Here is a 25,697-nt window from a genome sequence, read left to right on the forward strand (position 1 = left end):
ATTTTACTCTGCATTGTTGGTAAGTAAGCATTTCACTGTTAGTCTACACCTGTTGTTTACGAAGCATGTGACAAATACAACTTGATTTGTTTCTTTCTCAGTCTAGTCCATGGCACAAACACCTCCACAGCAAGCCTCTTAATGATTATTTATGTGTGTGTGTGTGTGTGTGTGTGTGTGGGCCTCCAGCTGTATGTGAATGACTACATCTCTGAGGCAGTCGAATACAAGACAAAAGGTAGTGTGGCTTTGATGAGGATCGAGCAGCTTTCATGTGCCGCAAGAGGGGAAAGTGCCTTGGCAGTACAACTCATCTACCTCCTCTGTCTGTTCCCTTGCTGCAAGAAGGGCACAAACAGACAGAAACATTCAGAAAGACAGACGCACACGCCCGCACACACCAGGCAGACAAAAATACAACCAAATACGTAAAATATCATACACACGCAGTCACACAGACAGAAACATAAAGGAATATTCCTCAAATTATATTTCATTTTAAGATCGAGCAACATGGAATCAGTCATCTGTAATCAGCAGGAAATAAGTGAGTATGAACAAGCTCTGTTGGAAATATATTCCCTTTTCACATGTATTGCTTTAATGGATCAAACCAAACAACAAATGCAGTAAACCAGTCATATTCTGTTATGAACCAGGGCAGTCCTTAAGGGGGGCAGCTGTTACAAAAGCAGGGGTTGGGGTCAAGTGTTGAAATATTGTTCTACACACATTAGAGAAGAAAAATACAAATGGAAAAACAAAGGAGGAGCTGCGTGCTTCTATCATCACATTTCCCAAGCGGTTGCCGAGTTTATTCTGGGGTCTGACGACATGGTAACGCAACGTGGAGGCAGGGTGCGTTTGTTACACACCCACTGAGGACAATGCCTGTCATGGTTACTAATTTTGTCAATTACTAAATGTGTCAGAATATGTCAGAGGAATAGCCCTCTCTTGCTACTAAAACAATACATGGAAATATCTGCTTGTGAGTTCCTTCACGTCACTGTTGGGAGATCGAGAAAGGGTGGAGAGGAGGCATCAGATGATTGTTTGTTTCCCATCTGATTACCGCCCTCCCAAATACAAATAGTTAGACAAAACATTTACAAGATCTGCATAGTCAGGTGCTGCTGTAGTCATAATACCAATTTGTCTGTTGTTGACCAATAGATTAGTTGGGAGATCCTTAAGAAAAGGGAAATAAAAAAATAAAATCAAAATTCAACATTATGGTTTTTTTTTAACCCTTTTTAAGTACCATAGCAATTACAGGGAGAAGGGGTGCTAAATGGGGATATCTAAGGGGATCTCTAAGCAATTCAATCAGATCTTTTTAAAGTCTTTAATTAAGAAAGCCTTTTAGAGGCCGACAAACAAATGGTCAGAGATAAGAGGGGCTTTCCAAATGTCTGTGTCACTGAGGGGGACGACGACGGGACGAGGGGGGCTGTAGCCATGAAGGACCTTCCTCTGCAAGCCACATACACACATTTCTACACTGGCCCAGCCCACTCCCGCTGTGTAGTGCTCTACGGTGCAGCCCGGTTGGGTCTCTTTGGAGCGGGAGGGGGCATGAGCTCCGTGTCTGGGTCAGAGGGGCGTTTCCGGTTCTGTCCTTGGGCTCCCAGGGCACAGCGGTCCAGAAACTCATAGAGGTTTTCTTTCGTGACAGGATACTGGATGCTGTTACACACAGCTGGAAGAGAAGAGAGAGACACAGACAGGAAGTTAGCTCAGACATGATGATGGACTCTTCCTGGGCTTGGTCCACCTCTAAATCAGGCCGTTTCTTCAGCTACACAGAAAAAATACCAAAAATCCAGGTAGTTTTAAGCCTTACCTCAGGGCACAAGTGTACGGCAGCAACTCTAATGTCTCGTGGACAGACCACAAACATAAATGGTACCATAGATCTTTCACGATACAACTGGATGCTTGAGAAACCGAGCAACATTAGTTCCCGTTTGGGTTTTTCGTCACTGGTTATTTGGACAAATCACGATTTCGCACGTCTTAGGATCTTTCGAATTTCAAAAAGGGGACGGGGGGGTGATGGGGAGGCATTTTGTCCATAGACTTGCTAAGAGAGAGGGTGGAGCTCTTCGTTCTGGTTCTACCTCTTCTCTTAACTCTTCTCTTAACACACACACACACATTTTGTTCTTCTATCCTCGTAGGGACCTAAAATTGATTTCCATTCAAAATCATATTTTCCATAACCCTAAACACTAACCCGTTACCCTAACCCTAATTGTAACCCTAAACCCTAAGATTAAAATAGCCTTTGTCATGGGGACGTGGGACATTTTTTCTTGTTTTACTATCCTCGTGGAGACTTTTGGGGATTTCAGGTCCTCACAAGGATAGAAGAACCAACCAACACACACACACACACACACACACACACACACACACACACACACACACACACACACACACACACACACACACACACAATTAAAAAACACAGGCATTAAAGCACTAAGTAAGACAGGATGTGTGTTTGAAATATAGATGAACTAAGCCATTAATCTAATAGGCCCAGTAATTGTCTTATTGTAGACAGAGATAAAGAGGCTGCAGATATTAATACAGATTGCTCCAGGGCTAGCCAGGCAGCCAGTCAGGCAGCCAGGTAGGACAGGCAGGCATACTCTCACCCAGTGTGTCCAATAAGTACCAGCTGGCAGCCAAATAGCATTGATTTTGTATGGCAAACATTTTGGGGAACACCCTGCTCACTCACCCATGGCTGTGTCGTAAGAGTTGGGGAAGCTCTTGTCTACCCTCTGTCTCATGAACACCCAGGTGTTGTTGTTAAAGGAGCACTCGATGATCTTGTTGTCGTACTGCTTCAGCTCCTTGGAGGCCTATAGAAGGAGAGAGGAGAGTCAATGTGGTTGGTTTAGAAGTAGAGGTCGACCGATTATGAATTTTCAACGCCGATACCGATACTTGGATGACCAAAAAAAGGAGATACCGGTTAATCGGCCGATTTTCATTATTTATTTGTAATAATGACAATTACAACAATACTGAATGAACACTTATTTTAACTTAATATAATACATCAATAAAATCAATTTAGCCTCAAATAAATAATGAAACATGTTCAATTTGGTTTAAATAATGCAAAAACAAAGTGTTGGAGAAGAAAGTAAAAGTGCAATATGTGCCATGTAAGAAAGCTAACGTTTAAGTTCCTTGCTCAGAACATGAGAACATATGAAAGCTGGTGGTTCCTTTTAACATGAGTCTTCAATATTCCCAGGTAAGAAGTTTTAGGTTGTAGTTATTATAGGAATTATAGGACTATTTCTCTCTATACGATTTGTATTTCATATACCTGTGACTATTGGATGTTCTTATAGGCACTTTAGTATTGCCAGTGTAACAGTATAGCTTCCATCCCTCTCCTCGCCGCTACCTGGGCTCGAACCAGGAACACATCGACAACAGCCACCCTCGAAGCAGCGTTACCCATGCAGAGCAAGGGGAACAACTACTCCAAGTCTCAGAGCGAGTAACGTTTGAAACGCTATTAGCGCGCACCCCGCTAACTAGCTAGCCATTTCACATCGGTTACACCAGCCTAATCTCGGGAGTTGACATGCTTGAAGTCATAAACAGCGCAATGCTTGAAGCATTGCGAAGAGCTGCTGGCAAAACGCACGAAAGTGCTGTTTGAATGAATGCTTACGAGCCTGCTGGTGCCTACCATCGCTCAGTCAGACTGCTCTATCAAATCATAGACTTAATTATAACATAATAACACACAGAAATACGAGCCTTAGGTCATTAATATGGTCGAATCCGGAAACTATCATCTCAAAAACAAAACGTTTATTCTTTCAGTGAAATTACGGAACCGTTCTGTATTTTATCTAACGGGTGGCATCCATAAGTCTAAATATTCCTGTTACATTGCACAACCTTCAATGTTATGTCATAATTACGTAAAATTCTGGAAAATTAGGCGGCCCAAACTGTTGCATATACACTGACTCTGCGTGCAATGAACGCAATAGAAGTGACACAATTTCACCTGGTTAATATTGCCTGCTAACCTGGATTTCTTTTAGCTAAATATGCAGGTTTAAAAATATATACTTCTGTGTATTGATTTTAAGAAAGGCACTGATGTTTATGGTTAGGTACACGTTGGAGCAACGACAGTCCTTTTTCGCGAATGCGCACCGCATCGATTATATGCAACGCAGGACACGCTAGAATAACTAGTAATATCATCATCCATGTGTAGTTCTAACTAGTGATTATGATTGATTGATTGATTGTTTTTTAATAAGATACGTTTAATGCTAGCTAGCAACTTACCTTGGCTTCTTACTGCATTCGCGTAACAGGCGGGCTCCTCGTGAGGCAGGTGGTTAGAGCGTTGGACTAGTTAACTGTAAGGTTGCAAGATTGAATCCCTGAGCTGACAAGGTAAAAACCTGTCGTTCTGCCCCTGAACAATGCAGTTAACCCAGCGTTCCTAGGCCGTCATTGAAAATAAGAATGTGTTCTTAACTGACTTGCCTAGTTAAATAAAGGCGGGGGAAAAAAAACGCCGTCCGAAATAACCGATTTCCGATTGTTATGAAAACTTGAAATCGGCCCTTCCAATTAATCGGTCGACTTCTATTTAGAAGGTCAACATTTATAGTATATTATTGACTACAATAATTCTGGTCCTCCGATCACAATATTGGGACTTACATTATACAGCAGTAACAGTTTGACAGTGTGTACATTGTATGTACAATTGAACACTGTGCATATCAGGACCGGTATTTGTGTCATCTGCTGCCCATTTGTCATGAGCTTGATTACCTAGATTCTGTTTTCAAAAACTACCATGTGCTATTTAGTAGCTGGATTCCTTAACAGCAAATCAAACAGGCACCTTCTACTAATGCACAAAGTCAAAGGTGATATAGGATGAGGCAAACTTCATTACGAAGCGCTCATCGCTTTGGTCTTAAGTTCCACTGATATTGACTGTTTAATGATTTAATATCCATCTACATGGGTGAGGTGGTGTTTAAGAAGCTACGGAGAGTGGGGCAGAGATCACACTTCCAGGGCCAAGCTGGGCGGGGCTCAGATGACTGGCGTGGGCCCGCTGCCAGGCTGCCCCTGAGCAGATGAAGGGCCGGCAGACGCCAGGGAGTGGGCAGCCCTGCCAGGAGCACAACACCTTGACTGGCAAGACCAAGGCCTAAGTAAGAGCCCGATTGCTCTTGGAGAGAAGGGCATCTGGGTACTCAACAGGGAAGGGAGGTAGGTGTGTGCGTATAGAGAAAAAAAGGGTGTTGAGAGTGTGTTTGTTTGAACGAGATGGAGGTGACAAGCTCAGGTGGACATCACACCACAGATAGCATGACCTTGAAAAATGTGGGATCAACCCAAAATCACACATTTTAAGACTCAGGAAGTACACGTTCTCACACTAGCCGTATCATTAGTGTCTCAGAGCCAAGTCACAGTACTCCGCTATTAACATGAGAACACGCGCACATTTAGCTGTCGTGATCTGTCGATTAGGTTCCATTTCCAAACCAAACACATTTTTCCCCAGACCTTCCTAAGAATAGCTGAGAGACAACTCAGGAGGAGTGACAGAACGGGCGAAGAAATGTGTTACACAAAGCCAAGTGGGGCGAGCTGCCAAATAACAATGCAGGAGGCAAGTTTATCAGGCAGGGAGTGGAGTCTGTCCTGTTTGCTGGGATCCCATCCTAGTTGTGTGTGAAATGCTGGCTGCCTTGTCTCCCCACTGCTTGGTGTTTAATCCGTCCAAATCCACTTCATTATGGTCTCACTCCTGCAGCCATCTAGCAGGAGACTCCGGTAAAGGAAAACTCACTATCACCCCAATCTATTATTCTGTGTTTTCAACTTGACAATCCGTCCTCCATGCCCCTCTCTTCCAATCATGACAAGTTTAGGCCCAGCAATTCCGCTATGAGGGGAAAAAATGATATGGTGCTTCATCATAGTGTCACAGCTGTGACTGATTGACTCATAAACAACATGACTCCGTTAAGAACAACAGTGCAGTAACGCCTCTACACATCCACCTTTTAAATGGGAAGAGTGTTAACAGTCTCGCACTGTGCCATTAAGTGAGGTCAATGTCTGGCTACTGGAGGGTCATACTGATCGTCAAAGACAGATAATGTCTGTGAAATGAGTGGAAGACGCGTGAGTACACTAATTGGTGGACTAAAGCAAAAAGCTGAGTTGAGAGTTCATAGGAAATGTGTCACTGATAGGCTATAGACAAAGCAGCCCCCCAAAAATGACACACAGAGTAACCACAGACAGATGCTGTTGTTTCCACGCAAGACTATTAACAGATGCAAATGTGTTTCGTTTTGGAGAGAGATTGAAGGGTATATTGATTTCTGTCTGCATTAAAGCAGTCAATTATCTACTTGGAAAATATCCAGGGCCTTAAAAGAAGACAAACTGGCAAATCATAAGAAGTTGCTTCTGTATGGAACAAAAATAGAACTCCTAACAATTAAAGCATATCAAACATATCAAATAATTGACTTTTATGTCAATTATTCTTCCTAAAATTACTAAAGAATTGAGTCTGAAATTACCCGAAACAATCTAGAGGCAAATAGGCATACATCAAATGTGTCGCATTAACTAGTGCTTAATTTGTAAATCGGGAGGTGCCGGATAAAAAAGTGAGGGACAGAGGGGGGTGGGGGGACCTGGGGGGCTCTGAGCTGAGGTACCGGAACTCATTAAAAAAGAAAAATCCCCTTTTTAATAAAGCATTGCATGCATTATCATCACTTTTGCGTAGTGGCATAGAGCAGTCGAGTAAAGGTGCTTGCAGAAGTTTCAAACATGGGGGAACATTTATTGTAGCCTTGGGTCCGGGAAAAATGTGGCCTTTAATAAACGCATTTCATGCAATTCTACATCATTTTACATGACTGAATCTTTTTTAACGCTGCACAAATGATCAAAATGCCAGGCTACTGACAAACTAAGAATATCTGAGATCAATAAAAACAACCATGTCTTGAATCCACCAATAATTGCCTAGGCCGAGGTGTGTGAAGACAGACATATTGCACGATATGAGGAGGAAATTATAGTCCTAAAACAGCTTTCCAATTTCACTGACTCACCCAATGACGCGCAGCTCACTCACCTGGGATGGCAGATGCGTTCGTGCCAAAAGCTCTCTTATTTTACTTTGTAAAACAGTGCTGTTCGCTCAATAGGCCTATTTGGAAGATAACACATTTTTGGGAGACTACAGACAGATTAGTATTCTCTTTTCAGCAGGAGCCATTTTCTTTCCAACCTGTGTTCTCCTGCGATTGTATTTGAAATATTTGCGAAAGGACTGTTTTGGCTGCATGCTGTTCACCGACAGATTTGCGCACGTTCCTGACTGTAGGCCATGCATGTGATTGGGCTACACACCATTTATTTAAAAAAAATGCTATTGTTCCTCTGTGGCTAAATTATAAGTCTGCTCCTGGTGTAGAATTCTGAATGATTTCATTTCAGTGAATCTAGTTGTGAGAGAGTCAGGCGTGCTTCTCTCTCATACCACATTAACAGCCATGCGTTGGTCTGTCTCTGGGCTACAATGTTGCGCAAACCATTAACCCGGGGTGGCCCAACACAAATCCATTTTTAGAATATCAGGCATGTTTTCACATTAACGTTTTGTAGGGGGCAGGAGAATTAGAGAAGATGCAACTTGAATTTACACTGATCGTTTTTATTGGAAGTTTTACATTGCAAAGAGTGAAAATAATTTTTCATGCCAGGAGAGCTACCGGTACGAAACAGTCCAAAACTGAGAGGTGCTGGATCCTGTTAAGGCAGGATCCAGATAAAATTAAGCACTGCCATTAACCCACACATAAGTAATATACAATGAGACTGAGATGCATTACACTGTCCCTCCCCTGGGAAATTGATCACTATCTGGGCAGGTGATGTATACATTTACATACTCCCACACCATTAAAGGCTCCTCTCGTTTCACTGCTACCTGCTGCTTTCACCATAAACGCCGGTGGTGTCTGACCTAAACAGATCGGTCATAGATGGTGCAGGCTCACTTGGTGTTGTTAGGCAGATCTTTTTTCATGGCCTGGGCTTACAGCGTTCTGTGTGGGTGTTGGGTTGAATTTAGCAACACATCCAGCTTCTTGTCTCACCTTCATCTGTGCAAAGGGCAGGTCACGGCTGCCGACGTAGAGCAATCCGACAGTCTGGGGGAGCAACCTGCAAAGACAAAACATCTTCATTAACACCCCAAGACTCCCTGAGGTCTCCCTGAGCGTCAAGCGCAACACAGCACCCTCCACTCTGCTCGTTAGAGAGCGAGAGGGAACAATGGCTCTCCGATAACAGAGTTAGCCAACTACTGCACACCGCTGATTACCAGCTAGTAACAGAATGATATGCTGCCAACATCCACCATCACACCTCCCATCTCTGGGTGCGTCACAATAATATCGGCTTTGTCCTGAAGTGTGCACTCATTCTCAGTCATTTCCTTTCAAATCAGTGAAGGGAACAAGTATAGACCTTGGGAGGAAGGAAAGATGTTTGGAATGTAGCCTTTTTCTCAGCGCATCTGGAGGGTATTTAGTGCAAACACACGACGGTGACGATGCCACATCTGGGGGGGCAATTATAGCTATGCCCAAAACTCACAGGCATCAAACTGAGCACCTTCTGCTTGGAATGTAATAACGGTTTTTACATCCTCTCCATACATCATCCGTCTGTCTCTACGTCAGCTATTTTAATTGTGATTTCTGATCACCAGCTGTGAGCGCTCAGCAGTTAATCAACCGTAATGTGGCTTTATCAGGGGTTTGTGTATGTGAGGCCCCAAACAAGTGGTTCGCCGGCCCCCCTGTTCCTGTAGCCATGTGCTTTTCGGGTCTCATCCCACAGCTGGCCTTAATGACACACTCATCCTCTCCACTAACCCCCCCCCCCCCCCCCGCCCGGCTGCCTATGGTTATTTCGGGATAACCATGGGCAGCCATCGTCTGCTGTTGATACGCACCCGAAACCCTCCCCCCACCAGACCTAAACACGGTCTCTGACGATACTGTCACTGGCTTCCTGCTCCTGGTTCTCCCTACAGCATCACTTAAACCAGTGAGACGCACCGGCGGAAAAGAGGGGGCTAGCGGAACTGATGTTCAAACCACAGTGGGTGGATTTAATCTCACCCACCTTGTTGGGTCATCCTGTTGGAGACCACCTATTGGGTATACATGGATTTGGGTGAGCAGAACACGCATTAAAGGGGAAGGGGAGGGGACTGCCTCTCCACTCCCTTTTCCTTTGTAATGACAGTGGTGAAGAGAGGGCAGGCAGGAAGCAGCCGTCAACACGGCCATTGAACCCTCCGGCCTTCCATGAACTGATGGAAACAACTGGAGAGCAACCCTGAGAGTTCACAACATAACCTTTCACGCCACACCCGCCCGCCAAAGGTCTCTCACATGCTTCTTCACCCAACCTCTGTCCGACCTCCAACTTTCCTAAAATAGCCTACTTTGCTCTCCTAAACTGTATGGCTGTGTATTTACCAAGCCCTCGTCACTGACAAAAAAGTAAACCATGACAAAATGTACAATTCTATTGACATGGTGCTCCGAAAATAACCGAATGTATCACAGTCATTAAGGCTGATACTGTGAACTGACAGTCTGCCTGTGGCCTCTGTCATTTCAATTTCTGGATCTTTATGTGAGACGCTAAGTTGACGTGCGTTTGATGATTGCTCAATTGAGGTACAGACGACCTAAAATCCACTGAGTAAAGGTGATAACGTGCATTTATAGCCTACATTACCCAAATTGAATCAAACACATTTGGGAACAGGACTTAGTTTGAATCCCCAAATCACAGAGAGCCACAGTCAACGATACAGCTCCGGTGTATTGAAACGGCCTTCGTCCAACAAGCTTCAAAATGGACTGGGGCTGAGCTGCTAGCAAGGGCTGTGAGCCACAAGGGCATTCCAGATAACTTGTTCTACATGCACAACAGTCATTTCACAGAGAGAATACAGTCCAAAGGAACATGTATTGCCCTGACAGATCTCCTTCTAGATGCTGAAGGATGGAACCAGATGGATCTCTGGCAGCATCCCAAATGCTACTGTATTTCCCTATATAGTGTACTACTTTTAACCAGGGCATATAGGGCTCTGGCTAAAAGTAGTGCACTAGATAGGGAAAAGGGTGCCATTCAAGAGCCTCCGTCTCTTGCCACTGCAGCTGGCTGGGAGGCCAGGAGGCCGGGGGTATGTAAACTATAGCCTCAAACCCCTGCCTGCCTGCTGTAAGCTGCTTTCCTGCAGGTCCATCAAGCCTACTCTCCCTGGAGTCCTGTTCAGCAGCTGATAAAAGTGGACACAGATTACTCACTTTTTGCTTTACGAGGTGGAACATTTGGTATGCATATGCTGTACTGAGGTGGGAAGTTTTGAGCTAAGCTTTTTCCAAGGACAACAGACCTGTTAATAGGGAGCAATAGTAACGGCGTCTTTTTGTAGGCACTAACCCCGCCACGGCTCATTGGCCATTTTTGGGTTTTTTGGAAATATGCTGAAAATAAGGTCTGTGGTAAACACAGGCTTAGTTTCTATGTTTTGTTCTATGAGATAATCTTCATTAGCTAATGTTAGCTAATTGGGCTCCCGAGTGGCGCAGCGGTCTAAGACACTGCATCTCAGCGCTAGAGGCGTCACTACAGACCCTGTAGGCTAAGCCCGTTAACTAACCCCAGACCTTATTTTTGGCATTTATCCAAAAACCCGATTCTTTCCCCATGAATATTCCCCTAGGAATGGTTGAACGAACCAGAGGTAACGCCTTTCCAGTTTATAGGACTACAAGCTGGCGAGTTCTATTGCAAGTGTGTGGCTGTAACTCCGCCCAGACCTGTCAGTTGGTGTGACAACACCAGTGTCCCATATGACAGAGGCCAGGCAGAGTCAGAACAGGCCCAGACATGGCTGGCCCCTGTGGAGCATGTCCACTCCGCCTCAGCTTTGGTAATTCATATCCACACAGTGTTTTTAATGGAGTGTTATTCTGGTTTGCATTCTCTCCGTACATCTCTCCCTATTAATTGCGACTTCTGATATTCAGCTGTGAGCATTCAGCAGGTAGTCCACTGTAATGGGGTGCAGTATCAAATACGTCTGGCTGGCACCCTGTGGAGTGGCCCTGTCCAGTCCACCTGGACTGCCGTGATTCATATCCACATATCGCTTTAACAGGGGCTGTAGTGCAGTCAGGTCTCACCCCGATTGGTTGAATTTACAATGACGCATGCAGAAAATGTTTTATTGACCAATTAGAGGCAGCCTCTTCAGAGAGAAACCGAACTCGATTAATCCATAAATCAAGTTGCCATGTCAGAAACCAAAGCACTACTTCTTCCATGCCCCACATGGTAAAACTCCTTTAATTACTTGCTGTCTCTTTCGCTAACTGTCTTCTTCTCTCTCTCACACTCCCTCTTCTTCCTGCTCTCTCTCTCTCTATCCTCCTTTCCTCCATCCACCTATACATCCTTTTCTCTCGGCTTCTCCTCCTGTTTTTCAGTTGAGGTGATGAAAGTCGTGAGACTGTGAGCTGCTTCTTCTCTGTAGCACAGAGAGCAGAGACACGCTGAGGGATGGAGTGGGCAGATAAACAAGCACTTGTTCCTTCTCTGTCTTCTCTAACTGAGACAAAGACATACTTAATGACCTGCACCACTAGTGGGCTCTGAGGAGAAGCAGAGGAGAAGCAGAGGAGCGCTACTCTGCCAGCTAACAGCACTATCAGAACTACACTGAACAAAAATATAAACGCAACATGTACAGTGTTAGTCCTATGTTTCACGAGCTGAAATGAAATCATTGGTGTGCCAGAGTTCGTTGTAACGGTCTTAGCTCCTGACAAATACAGTCATGTGAAAAAGTAAGTACACACCCTGGAAAGAATCACACAAAAAAGTAAACTTAGATCATGTTAAGTAATTAAAATAAACAAAAACGCAATTTCCTTTTGCAGAAAAAGTTAGTACACCCCTACCTTTACCATCACATAAAATCGCAAAAATTAGAATCAGGTGCACCAAAACAGGTCCACCAAAACAGGTGCAAATGTTATAAAATCATTAGAGAGTAACTTGCAAGGGTCTAGCCTTCCATAAAGATGAGAAATTTGGTCTGGTTTGGTCTTTACCAAATGGGTGTGTGGTTACACATCATGCCAACATAAAAAATACTATCCCAGATTATTGATGCCCATGAGTCTAAGAGGGGTTACAAATCCATTTCCAAGCAATTAAAAAAACATAATTCCACTGTTCGACGGATCATCTACAAATGGAGGAAATTCCAGACCACTGGCAATCTACCTAGGACAGGTCGTCCCACCAAATTTAGCCCAAAAACTCACAGAAAGATGCTCATAGAAGTAACATCAAGGGATCTCTCTTGCCACAGTCAATGTCGGAGTGCATGAGTCAACTGTCAGAAAGAGACTGCACAAACGTGGCCTACCTGGGAGGGCAGGAAGGAATAAGCCTCTGTTTTCAAAAAATGATATCAAGACACGACTAACGTTTGCCAGACAACACCTGGGTAAAGACCAAAACTACTGGAACAATGTTCTCTGGACAGATGAGTCAAAGGTCGAGTTGTTTGGCCGCAATGCCAGACGCCATGTTTGGCAAAAACGAAAAACTGCCTTTGAACAGAAGAACCTCACACCAACCGTAAAGCATGGAGGCGGTGACATCATGGTTTGGGGCTGCTTTGCTGCCTGAGGGCCTGGCCAACTTGCCATCATTGAGTCAACCGTGAATTCCATATTGTACCAGAGAATTCTTGAGGAGAATGTGAGGCCATCTGTCAAAAGAGCTGAAGCTGAACCGAACATGGATCTTGCAACAGGACAACGATCCAAAACACAAAAGCCAAGCTACAAGAGAATGCCTCAAAAAAAGAATCCTATCGAAATGCTGTACCTGACACAGTTCTAGCAGTACTGTAAAGAATAGTAGACAAAATTCCTACCAGTTGATGTAAGAGACTGATCAACAGTGACAAGAAATGACTACATTAAGTTATTTCAGCCAAACGGGAAAACACCAGCTATTGAAGCTAGGGGGGTACTTAATTTTTCTGCACAATGGAATTGCTTTTCTGTTGATTTTTGATTAATAAATGATTGCAAAGTATAATCTTTCAGTGCAATTTGTTAAATTAGGTTAGCTTTATCTGTCAATAGTGTTGAAGTGAAGATTACATTACATATCCATCTGTTTAAATATGTAGAAATAAACTGACTGTATGCCCCACTCGCGACAGGGTTTGAGCCCCGTCTCGGACACTTTCCTGTCCATCTCCCTCTCTAATTTTCCTACTATACTGTGGAAAATAAATAAATACGGTGGTTGAAATTCTGGTCTCCTTTAAAAATTAAAAATAAATGAGTGGCTGTGCGCACTGCAGTGAGTCTTACAGAGTGCCAACTAAGAAACCTCACCTCACAGAAGAGCATAGCAGTACCTGGGAAGGTGCTGAGGGAATGAGGTAGCAAGCAGGCATTTTCTCAAATATACTCCCAACATTATTTATTTAGCATGTTTGATGTATTAGCTGTGGACCTATAGGAAACACTTTACAGCCCAGTAAAGTACAGTACAGCACAGCAGTGCCTGGGTAGGTAGTAAGTACAGAGGAACTGAGAATAATGGGTCAATTTAATCAAAGGTATTTTCTGGAAAAAACTCCCACCATTTCATGAGCAGGCTGGCAAGATGAGATGAGAATCTGTTGGTGATAAATATGGTGTTCTAACCTAATACAGGTGGAGAAAGTAAAAGAGAGCTAGATGGATATTGCCTATCAGTAGGAAACCATCCAATTCATTTGTGGACTTTCATATGTACAATGAAAGGAATGAAAGTCTGCAGTTCAGGCAATGGCAAAGCCTGCTGACTTCTATTCCTTCTTCATTATCGGAATAGTGGCAACAAAATACCAATGTGTCTTGGACAGATATTGCAGTTGAATTCAATAAGGGCCCGTGGCATAACATAATGTCAGTAGTTATGGGCGATTCAAGGTATAGCTCATACAGAAAAAAACATCTTGTATAAGAATGATACAAACAAAAACAAAACAGAAATGTCTAAAAGTTACAAAACATGGTTCAAAGCGATTAGCTGACACTCACTCACTACTACTATAGTACGTGGTTGGGTTTGATGTCTCAAACTACACGCATGTGTCAAAGAGATGGGGGTTTGTTCTGGCAGTGGAATCATCACGCAGCCAGAGCGTTTCCCTAGCAACAGTGACTCACCCTTCTCCTCCGACTTTGGTGATCTTCAGGCGGAAGTCTACAGAGTTGAGGCTGGGCGGCTTCCACTTGAGGATGTCATCACATCGCCCAGCTTTGTATTTCTGCAGAGACACAAAGAGAGAGACCGATATTAGATCAGATTGAACATTCATTGTCATACAAAATGAAAAGCTTACTACAGCTCACACATTTCATACATAATACACATAGGACCACAGCAGGAAACAAACAACAGTAGACAGTCAGATTTAATAGTACACCCCCGCCCTACACCTGCACAAAGGAGGAAGCTACATGTCAGATCATTCATTCCAAACACACAGCACGCTGGCATGCACTCAGAACATCACCTGTATTTAGCTTTTATTTGTTGTCTGTGTTCTATGTTTTGGATTGCTTTTATTACTGAACAAAAATGTAAACGCAACAATCTCAAAGATTTTACCGAGTTACAGTTCACAGAAAAAAAAATCTGTCAATTGAAATAAATTCATTAGGCCCTTATCTATGGATTTCACATGACTGGGCAAAAATAGTCCTCAGTAGCACTGTAGCATTGTGTGACAAAACTGCAGTGGACTTTTATTGTCCCCAGCATAAGGTGCACCTGTGTAATAATCAGGCCGTGGAGAAAAAGGGGGTGCAACTCAATATTAGGAATAATATTTTGTACACTCAGTGCTGGGGCACGCTCAAACATCAGCAATCATTTTTCAACCTAAGGTCACCTTGGGGATTAATAAAGTACAATCTCATCTCAATGATTTCTCGATCCATGAACAAATTACTAAAAGGCAGAATAACACATGAGGTACAGTATGTACCTTCACACTCTTAAGAGAAATTGAAAATCCAAGTATTTTACACTGCTCTCTTCAGAAAATCACCACATTTTTCAAAAGGCAGCCAATATGTCTGAAGGTAAGCTCCATTCGTAATCGATTTGGAGAGCTGAAAATGACATATTGTTCAAGGAATGACTCAAAACCTTGAACACTGACTTTGTTCCACTTCCAATTTAGGGTAAAAATCCTGTCAGGTAGTCAGGTTATACATAATGGATAATAATTAAGCTTCCATGGCAGGTCTAAAATAGGATGCTCGTATTGTAGTTAAAAAGAGAAAGCTTGTCAAGAGCAATTTATAGATAGATATTGAAAGGGCCGGAGTAGCCTACATGAATTCATAATTGATCAGAAATTAATTTCTGGAGAAACCAATTAAAAGCTACAAATGGAAGTACAAATTCAACGTTGCTTTTAGGTCTTACAACGAGTAGCCATATATTCTGTTCTGATGATAGGCTACATGTTGTCATAGAAATTAGCATGACACAGATGTATATACATACAGTACATGGGATTTATTTCATCTAACTCATATGCAACTAGTGTAAAGAGTGTGAATGTGGTATTTAGGATGTAAAGCCATACAGTATGACGGGGCAGGAACAGATGTGTCAATGGTGTAAGTGTCATTTGCCCGGTAACAGAACTATGCCTCCACGGATTTCCTCAAAGAAGGCATCACATGGGCATCATAGTGCCACCATCTCCATTTCCACCCACTCTCACTATTCCAGCGAGAACATGGAAAGGAAAGCATTTCCTGGAAGAATGTACAGTAGAGAATTCCAAGAAATCAATCCCCATGACTTGGGAAAGGATGGCGCAAGGATTTCAACAAGAATTTAAAGGAGAAGTATAGGAATATATAGACAGAAAACAAAACAAATCCCATTTCGTCAAAATAAATAAATGTTCCTCAGTAAAGTAGCTATCAGCAAGGTCAAAGCTAGTAAGGAAAAAAAATCAAGTGCGAGTATCAAGGGGGTGAGGAGGTAGGGGTGACATGGGAGAACTTGGGAAGGTTGAACCTCAGGCAGGCTGCAGCATTCTGGATAAATTATAGGGGTTTGATGGCACAAGCTGAGTTCCTCAGTATAAAACTAGAGTATTTACTATAGCCTACATCATAAATAAAACAATACATAATAATAATTATGTCGCTCAGTTGGTAGAGAATGGTGCTAATAACGTCAGGGTACTGGGGTCGATTCCCGGGACCACTCATACACTGCATTTGGAAAGTATTCAGACCCCTTGACTTTTTCCACATTTTGTTACGTTACAGCCTTATTCTAAAATTGTTAAATAAAAAAAATATCCTCAATCTGAATCAGGTTTTAGGAAATTTTGCAAAGACAAGATTAAATGAAGTATAGTCTGATGGGTGAAAATATGATCCCTTGAGAGAACTGCTCTGCAGCCTGAGGCAAGGGACAGAGCGCAAGCTTTCTTTGCGACTTTCTGAAATCGTCAATAGCCTATAGTCGCAGCCCATATATGTTTTTATTTGTAAGACATTCTAAGGTTTGTATCATTCACAATTCAAGTTGACAAATACCTCTAAATCTAGCGTATAGGACCTGTTTCAAATGATCACTTCTGCGGTCAACATAGCCATTCATATGCGCACCGGAATTTGAAAAAATATCCTTTCTATTTTATTCGGCTAAATTCAATTATATTATTTTTACTTTAAAATCATATAATATAAAATAATGCCATGGGACTTACAAGCAAATCTTGTCAGCTAAATGAACAAGCCTACAGCATACGGCATGGAGCATAGCCAGATAACATACAGTAGGCCAACTCGTATTTTTTTCTTCTGAAATACATTTTCTTCATATCATATTGTTTCTTTAGACCTGACAAAGAAAAGAAGGATTTATTGTATGGTGTATATAAAATGTATTCATTATACTTCAATGTAGATGTTCCAAAGGCCCGCATCAGCAGTTTGTATGCGGAGTCCTGGAGATGCTAAATGTGTTTATGTTAATTAACAGTCAATTACCGTGAGACCGGCAGACTTTTGCACGTCAATAACCGGCTGACAAAATTTCATGACCGCCAGAGACCTAGTCCTGGCTCTATATAGTACTGTGTGTTTCCTAGCCCTCTGTTCTGAACTTATGGACTGTGAAGAGACCCCTGGTGACATGTCCTTTGGGATATGTATCGGTGTCTGAACTGTGTGTTAGCTGTTTGAACAGACAGTTTGGTGCATTCAACACCTCGCAAAGACAAGTAGTGATGCAGTCAATCTTTCCTCAATCTCTTGATATTAGCCCTCAGGGTACATTTAAGGGCCAGCCATGATGATCTGTTTTGGGCCAACTGCAATTTGTTTATGTCCTACTTTGCAGCACTTCACCATATAACTGGGCAGTAGTCCAGGTGTGATAAAACTTGGGCCTGTAGGACTTGTTTGGTTGATTGTGATGTCAAGAAGCAGAGCAGCGCTTTATCACGGATAGACCTCTCCCAATGTTAGTAACCATTGCATCATTATGTTTGGACCATTTCAGTTTACAATCTAGGGTAACACCAAGCAGTTCACTCTCCTCAACTTGCTCAATTGCCCCATTATTCAATACAATATTTATTTTAGGGTTAAGCACGGTTTTTAGTTTTTGATATATTTAGGACTATCATTAGAGTAGAGGTGCATGGGTAAAATGGATATTACAAACTATGTGTTGTGATAATTGCATTATTTGCTCTATAAACTGTTTATTCATGTGCCTTGCGACCATGATATATACGGGCCTAAAGGCAGAGACAATAAGAGGACACAGCGGCGCAGAGTAAATTCAACCACACCTTTGTTTTACCACAAAACCGGATAGCAACCTCTGTTCGGTGAAGGCCACAAAGCATACTGCATTTAACAGACAGTTACATGATCTACAGCATGGTCAAGTTCATGTTTTTGACATTTTCGGACCACTAAACAACTATTGATTTAGAACCACAGAGAGTTACCGCAAGTCACAAAGAAAACAGGAGCTGCCTCCCCTATTCCAGCACTGTTTCAACTTCAACATTCCTATTTGAAATAGATATTGTGTGTTTGCATTGATATGTAGGCTACGTGTGCCTTTAAAAAAAAGTATGTAGTTCTGTCCTTGAGCTGTTCTTGTCTATTAATGTTCTGTATTAAATCATGTTTCGTGTTTTGTGTGGACCCCAGGAAGAGTAGCTGCTGCTTTTGCAACAGCTAATGGGGATCCTAATAAAATATCAAATACCAACATCAAATTACCTGTGCTTATGCTAATACGGTGACAACTAAGACACCAAAAACAATTTAGTCCAATTAACGTAAGCTAAATATGATGTGGCTTACCATGGTTCTGATTTCTGTGTGCGTATGCAAGTAGAAAAACATGTTGACTCACCCTACTTGTAAAGAAATGCCAACGCCATCCTCCTCTCTTTCATGTTGATGAAACGGTCTATCACTGATATAGTACACGCTTTTATTTTTTGTTGTCCTAGGCTACCTGGCTAAAATGTTTCCTCGCTAGCCTAACTTCCCTTTATGGGCAACGTTAGCTAATTAACATTAGCCTTCTACATCTAGCTACATATTGAACTTCCACTCTCTCAGGCCAGGGGCACAACAATGTATGAATTAATGGTTGGATCAGAATCACAGTAATAAATCATTGGCCAGTATCAGTGGTGACCCGTCATTCAGGGCAGGTGGGGCAGAGTTCCCAGTTGTCTTGAAAGCACCATAAATCCAGAGAACACCAGACTTTTATGACAAAGTTTGCCCACGAAGGACCTCTGTGCCACCTTCGTGTTCAAGTGAGCACAGCACAACAAGGTGAGTTCAAAAATGTAATGTATGCTCCTGCATAAATGATGTAATATGTCAGGGAGATATGTACACTGTAGCTAAGAAAGTAATACTACAGTAAGTATGTTGTGTAGTAAGCTGTTAGTTCCTCCCCCTAATAATTTGGTCTATTTTCACCTCTGAATTTCGCCAACTGTTCTGACTTCATGGTGCACATGTAGCCTATAACCAGTTTTTGAGAAATGTAATCATTGAATATTGTAAGAGCTTTTATTGTCTGCTTATATGCCCCCTTTATTTATCCTACGATTCTGACTTGGTGTACAAGGAGAACACTAAGAACGGCCCATGTTCTGAATTCTGTCGCTGTTCATTTCAAAAGTGCTGAACAAATAGTTATATTGACCATGTCCGTCCTAGCTCGCTCATTAATGTCTTAATCGAAATTACGGATGGCCTCTTATCCGCTTGTCGTTCCCTCATGCTCTCAATGCGATTTAACAGGAGTGACACGAAACTTCAACTCTTTTTTTGTTGTGCACCAAAACCATTCACAGTTGAGCTCGCTCAGATTAGCACGTGTTATACTTTTTTTATCAATGGAGGCCAAATGTTTGCTGGCTTCCCTTGCATTCAATGCTATGGGCGGCAACATTGTCATTTTCTTTCTAAATCAGATAATTGCCAACTTGTAGAGAGACAGAGGGGCGCTGTTTCGCTCGCTCGGATGCTTTCTACTGTGAGATACATTCAGCCTTTTTATAATTTAAGCAAAATTATGAAACAGACACGAAAGAACAAAAAAAGAAAATCGTGGTAAAAAAAATGTTGGGAAGCCTGGCTTCAGGCCTTTATGGTAGAGTGGCCAGGCGGAAGCTACTCCTCAGTAAAAGGCACATGACAGCCCACTTGGAGTTTGCCAAAAGGCACCTAAAGACTCTCAGACCATGAGAAACAAGATTCTCTGGTCTGATGAAACCAAGATTGAACTCTTTGGCCTGAATGTCAAGCGTCACGTCTGGAAGAAACCTGGCACCATCACTACGGTGAAGCATGGTGGTGGCAGCATCACGCTGTGTGGATGTTTTTCAGCAGCAGTGACTGAGAGACTAGTCAGGATCGAGGGAAAGATGAAAGGAGCAAAGTACAGCGAGATCCTTGATGAAATCCTGCTCCAGAGCGCTCAGGACCTCAGACTGGGGTGAAGATTCACCTGCCAACAGGACAACAACCCTAAGCACACAGCCAAGACAACGTAGGATTGGCTTCGGGATAAGTCTCTGAATGTCAAGTGGCCCAGCCAGATTCCAGACTTGAATCCAATCGAACAACTCTGGAGATACCTGAAAATAGCTGTGCAGCGACACTTCCCATCCAACCCGACAGAGCTTGAGAGGATGAGGATCTGCAGAGAAGAATGGGAGAAACTCCCCAAATACAGGTGTACCAAGCTTGTAGCGTCATACCCAAGAAGACTCAAGGCTGTAATCGCTGCCAAAGATGCTTCAACAAAGTACTGAGTAAAGGGTCTGAATACTTATGTAAATGTAATAAGTTTATTTTTATGCATTTTTAAAACTGTTTTTGCTTAGTCATTATGGGGTATTGTGTGACGATTGATGAGGGAAAAAACGATTTAGTCCATTTTAGAATAATGCTGTAACGGGACAAAATGATGAAAAAATGCAAGGGGTCTGAATACATTCCGAATGCACTGTATAACGTTAAGCCATCAGCGTATATAGACACCATTCCATATAAGCATGCTGAAAGTCTGCTATTTCAACAACAACAAAAAATGATCCAAAATATTAATTTAGGGTCGGTAGCAGGCTGATCGGTCGGTTTGAATCAGAAAAGGGTGCTTTGCTATTCTTGGGCAGCGGAATTACTTTTCCTTCTCTCCAGGCCTGATCGCACACACTTTCCTGTAGGCTTAGAGTGAACAGATGGCAAATAGGAGTGGCAATATAATCCTCTATCATCCTTTGTCATTTTCCATCCAAGTTGTCAGTACCAGGGGCTTTGTCATTATTGGTGGACACTCATTTTTTCACCTCTTCCTCACTCACTTCACAGAATTCAAAATGACTATGCTTGTCTATCATTATTTGGTCAGTTGCATGGATATGAATGTTCAGAGCTTGTTGTTGGCATGTAATACGTAAGTTTGCTAATCTTGCCAAAGAAAAAGTCATTCAAGTAGTTGTCAATATCAGAGGGTTTTGTGATAAATGAACCATCTGATTCAATGAAGGATATATATGAATTGCCTTTTTGCCCAAAACTTCATTTAAGGTACTCAAAAGCATTTTACTATTATCCATTATATAATTAATTAATTCATAGTACAGTTTCTCCTTATTTTTGTTTAGTCACGATTTCTCAATTTACAGTAGGTTTGCCAATCGGCTGTGGAGACAGATTTATTTGCAAATCCATTTGCCTCGTCCCTCAACCATACAGTTTTTCAATTTCTCATCGAGACGCAGGGTTTAATAGTTTTAAAAGTCAGTGTTTTAATGGGTGCATGCTAATCAGTAACTGAATGCGCAAATTCAGAATTGTGTCAACTGGTTGCTCATCATTACACACAAACAGATCAGCAAATATTCTTCACATCTTCAACATAGGAATAACAACAACAAAAACTTGTAGAAGCTTGAACTTTGTTGGAACTAAAACGACAATTGATCTATGTTATCCAGCTCACACACTCCAATGCCAAGCCCCCATCAACACGTGTGCTGAGCTATTCAGGCATTACCTTAATTAAATAAGCTTATTGATAGAGATCAGTGAGGCAAACTTTTTTGCAATTTTAGGTTCACTTAAGTGAAAGCCTGTCTCATTCAGTCCAAAGAGAATTAAAGTAGAGCAGAGAACAGTGTGTCCCTTCTCTTTCTCCTGTGTCCCTGATCTAGCGCTGCACGTAGGCGGAGGCCTTCCCCAGTCTTTGAAACCAGCGCTTTCCTTCACAATGGCCATTCAGCAGAGGCTGCCAGAGAGCATGAAAAACAGGGCACCGCGCTCTTAAAGGACTTCCACCCCACCAACATATGTTCTTCTGGACATTCTTCAATAAAGGCAGTTATGTGGTACGGTGGATAAACAGGATTAAGGTACAAACGTAAAACAAGTCGCAGCAAGGTGAATTATTCTGTCTGAAAACTCTGTACCGTGGTCAGTGGAGAAAAATGAGAACCGATCACTAGTATAATTCTCTCGGAGGGCACATAGTTCACCAAACTGAACAACAAAAAAAGGGAAATATTATATATATATATATGTATGTATGTATGTGGACACCCTTTCAAATTTGTGGATTCGGCTTTTCAGCCACACCCGTCGCTGACAGGTGTATAAAATTGAGCACACAGCCATGCAATCTCCATAGACAAATATTGGCAGTAGAATGGCCTTACTGAAGAGTTCAATGACTTTTACGTAGCACTGTCATAGGATGCCACCTTTCCAACAAGTCAGTTTGTCAAATTTCTGCCCTGCTAGAGCGGTCAACTGTGCTGTTATTGTGAAGTGGAAATTTCTAGGAGCAACAATGGCGCAGCTGCGAAATGGTAGGCCACACAAGCTCACAGAACGGGACTGACGAGAGCTGAAGCTCGTAAAAATCATCTGAGTGAAACACTCACTACCGAGATCCAAACTGCCTCTGGAAGCAACGTCAGCACAAGAACTGTTCGCCGGGAGCTTCATGAACGGGTTTCCATGGTCGAGCAGCCACACACGCCTAAGATTACCATGCACAATGCCAAGTGTGGGCTGGAGAGCTGTAAAGCTCACCGCTATTGGACTTTGGAAACGAGTTGCGGAAACGTGTTCTTTGGAGTGATGAATCACGCTTCACCATCTGGCAGTCCGACTGATGAATCTGGGTTTGGCAGATGCCATGAGAATGCTACCTGCCCCAATGCATAGTGCCAACTGTAAAGGTTGGTGTAGGAGGAATAATGGTCTGGGGCTATTTTTCATGGTTCGGGTTATGCCTCTTAGTTCCAGTGAAGGGAAATCTTAATGCTATAGCATACAAGGACATTCTAGACCATTCTGTACTTCCAACTTTGTGGCAACAGTTTGAGGAAGGCCCTTTCCTGTTTCACATGACAGTGCACAAAGCGAGATCCATTCAAAAATGGGTTGCCGAGATCGGTGTGGAAGAACTTGACTGGCCTGCACAGAGCCCTGACCTCAACTCCATCGAACACCATTGGGATGAATTGGATCGCCGACAGCGAGTCAGGCTTAATTGCCCAACATCAGTGCTCAACCTCACTAATGCTCGTGGCTGAATGGAAGCAAGTCCCTGCAGCAAATGTTCCAGCATCTAGTGAAAAGCCTTCCCAGAAGAGTGGAGGCTATAATAGCAGCAAAGGGGGACCAACTCCATATTAATGCCCATGGTTTGGGAATGAGATGTTCGACGAGCAAGAAAACTTGATTCAAATTTTAACAATGTGTTTTTGTCCCCAGACTTTAGCACTTTTTTTGTTTTGTTAACCCCTTTTTCTCCCCAATTTCGTGGTATCTAATTGGTAGTTACAGTCTTGTCTCATCGCTGCAATCGAGGACAGACTTTAGCACTTTAACACTATGCAGCTGCAACTCTTCAAAAACATGTGCCTACATCAATACGAATGAAGTGGCAACAGCTAGGCTGTAAGGTTCTGTCTGACTGCACATCAAGTCACAACCACATGCATAATACATACGTAACAAATATAGCTCTAAAATTCTCTGGATTTGTAATATAGCCTTGCTACAGCAATGCAGAATTGTAACCATAGCTTAGGGAAGGGTTCCCCAACTGGCCGAGTTTGGCCCGTGGGTGGTTTTATTTGGCCCCCCATACATACATATATATATTTTTTGTCTAATTTTCATTATTGGACATAAAAGACTAAAAACTCCAGGAACTCAGCTCCAAGTGATTTACATTTTTCGAAATCTGTTCCCAAATATTCCTAGGCATAATAGAAAGACATATGTGATCATTATTATTTGTGTAAAATAACTAATAATTGATTGGATTTATATAGCGCTTTTCTACCAACTGAGGTACTCAAAGCACTTTACATAGTAGGAGGAATCACACCTCATCCACCATCAATGTGTAGCACCCACCTCAGTGATGCATGGCGACTATTTATGTGCCAGAATGCTCACCACACATCAGCTATCGGGTGGAGAGGTGATGAGTGATATTCCAATTAGGAATGAGGGGGATGATTAGGTGGCCATGATGGAATGTGGCCAGGTTGGGAATTGAATCACGACACCAGGTGAACACCCCAGTGGTGTAGTGGAGGGTATATGCAGGTAGACGCTGTATACCCACTTATTTTTCAGTGGGAATTGCATGAACTCACTTCTCACTTCCCCACTGATACGCATCAAAGTAGTGTAGTGGAGGTATATGCTGTATCAATTAATAGCGCTGATAGAACAGATCGTAATGTTTAGCTTAAAATGTTGATAAACTATTATTTATTCACATTTTAGGCGCAACAATGTACACACGGCAGTAGGCCTAGGCACCGCACACGCAAGAGGTTTCATAGACAGAGATGGAAATATCCATTAGGAAGAGGGGGGATTTAAAGATGCAACAACTATCATGGGTTGTTAATATGACTAGGATAATGCCTTTGGCTGTTAGACAATGAAAGAACGTGGAGAGAAAACCAATATGAGAAAGTCGTTATAAAAATAACTGCCTCCACGTTTCTATGGTGGGATTTTGGCTATAGGCTACTTTGAAGCAAGGTAAGACATGCCTCATAATATGAAGTAAAACGTCCAGGATTGAAACAATTAAGTAACGGGGAAAATATAGCGATGCAATAGGCCTAACTGTCTTCTGCTAGATGGTAGCCCATGCCTACCTGTCAGAATGATATCATGATGATTATATGCATCACTCCTGTGGCCATTTCTTTTGCAAACTCCATTTCAGCACTAAAGGTATTCCCAAAATGGGGTGGGGGTACGCCAAATTAAAACGTGATTAACTTTTTACATTAAAAAAAAAAATACTTTTGGGTGAGTTTTTCCCCCTCGCCTGAGTAGCCTCGTTCCACTGCCAAAATAAAATTAAACCATCGAGTGTTCAGTGAAATAACAACAAGCCTAGTCAAATAACTAATATCCAATCACATTAACCGTTACTCTCTAGCGGAAACCTTCAGTCTTGCGCAGACATTTAGAAACAAAACATGACAATTTGAAAAATACGCCACTGGAGTTTTTTGAGATTGCATCATCTGTTGGGGCGGTATGTGAATTGGTGTGGGTTTAGTGTTTCCGGCATGATGGTGTTGATGTGAGCCATGACCAGCCTTTCAAAGCACTTCAGGGCTACCAACGTGAGTGCTACGGGGCGGTAATCATTTAGGCAGGTTACCTTCGCTTTCTTGGGCACAGGGACTATGGTGGTCTGTTTGAAACATGTAAGTATTACAGACTGTCAGGGAGAGGTTGAAAATGTCAGTGAAATCACTTGCCAGTTGGTCCGCACATGCATTGAGTACACTTCCTGGTAATCTGTCTGGCCCCGCGGCTTTGTGAATGTTGACCTGTTTAAAGGTCTTGTTCACATCGGCTACGGAGAGTGTGACAGTCGTCCGGAAC

At 42.5% G+C, this 25,697-nt stretch overlaps 1 protein-coding gene across 1 annotated transcript in view; it reads right to left on the reverse strand.

The window, feature by feature from the left end:
- Positions 1 to 563: 563 nt before the first annotated feature.
- The window catches only part of rngtt (RNA guanylyltransferase and 5'-phosphatase), a 144,996-nt gene continuing 119,862 nt past the window's right edge, over positions 564 to 25,697 (reverse strand). Inside the window, exons 14-17 of the mRNA XM_038963016.1 lie at positions 14,394 to 14,494; positions 8,214 to 8,280; positions 2,753 to 2,876; positions 564 to 1,702 (exon numbers count right to left, since the gene is read on the reverse strand). Of these exons, the coding sequence (XP_038818944.1) occupies positions 1,536 to 1,702; positions 2,753 to 2,876; positions 8,214 to 8,280; positions 14,394 to 14,494 (459 nt within the window). The 3' untranslated portion in view covers positions 564 to 1,535. The remainder of the gene's footprint in view (positions 1,703 to 2,752; positions 2,877 to 8,213; positions 8,281 to 14,393; positions 14,495 to 25,697) is intronic.

This window comes from Salvelinus namaycush, chromosome 24 (genome assembly GCF_016432855.1).
Source record: "Salvelinus namaycush isolate Seneca chromosome 24, SaNama_1.0, whole genome shotgun sequence".
Classification (NCBI taxonomy): Eukaryota; Metazoa; Chordata; class Actinopteri; order Salmoniformes; family Salmonidae; genus Salvelinus; species Salvelinus namaycush.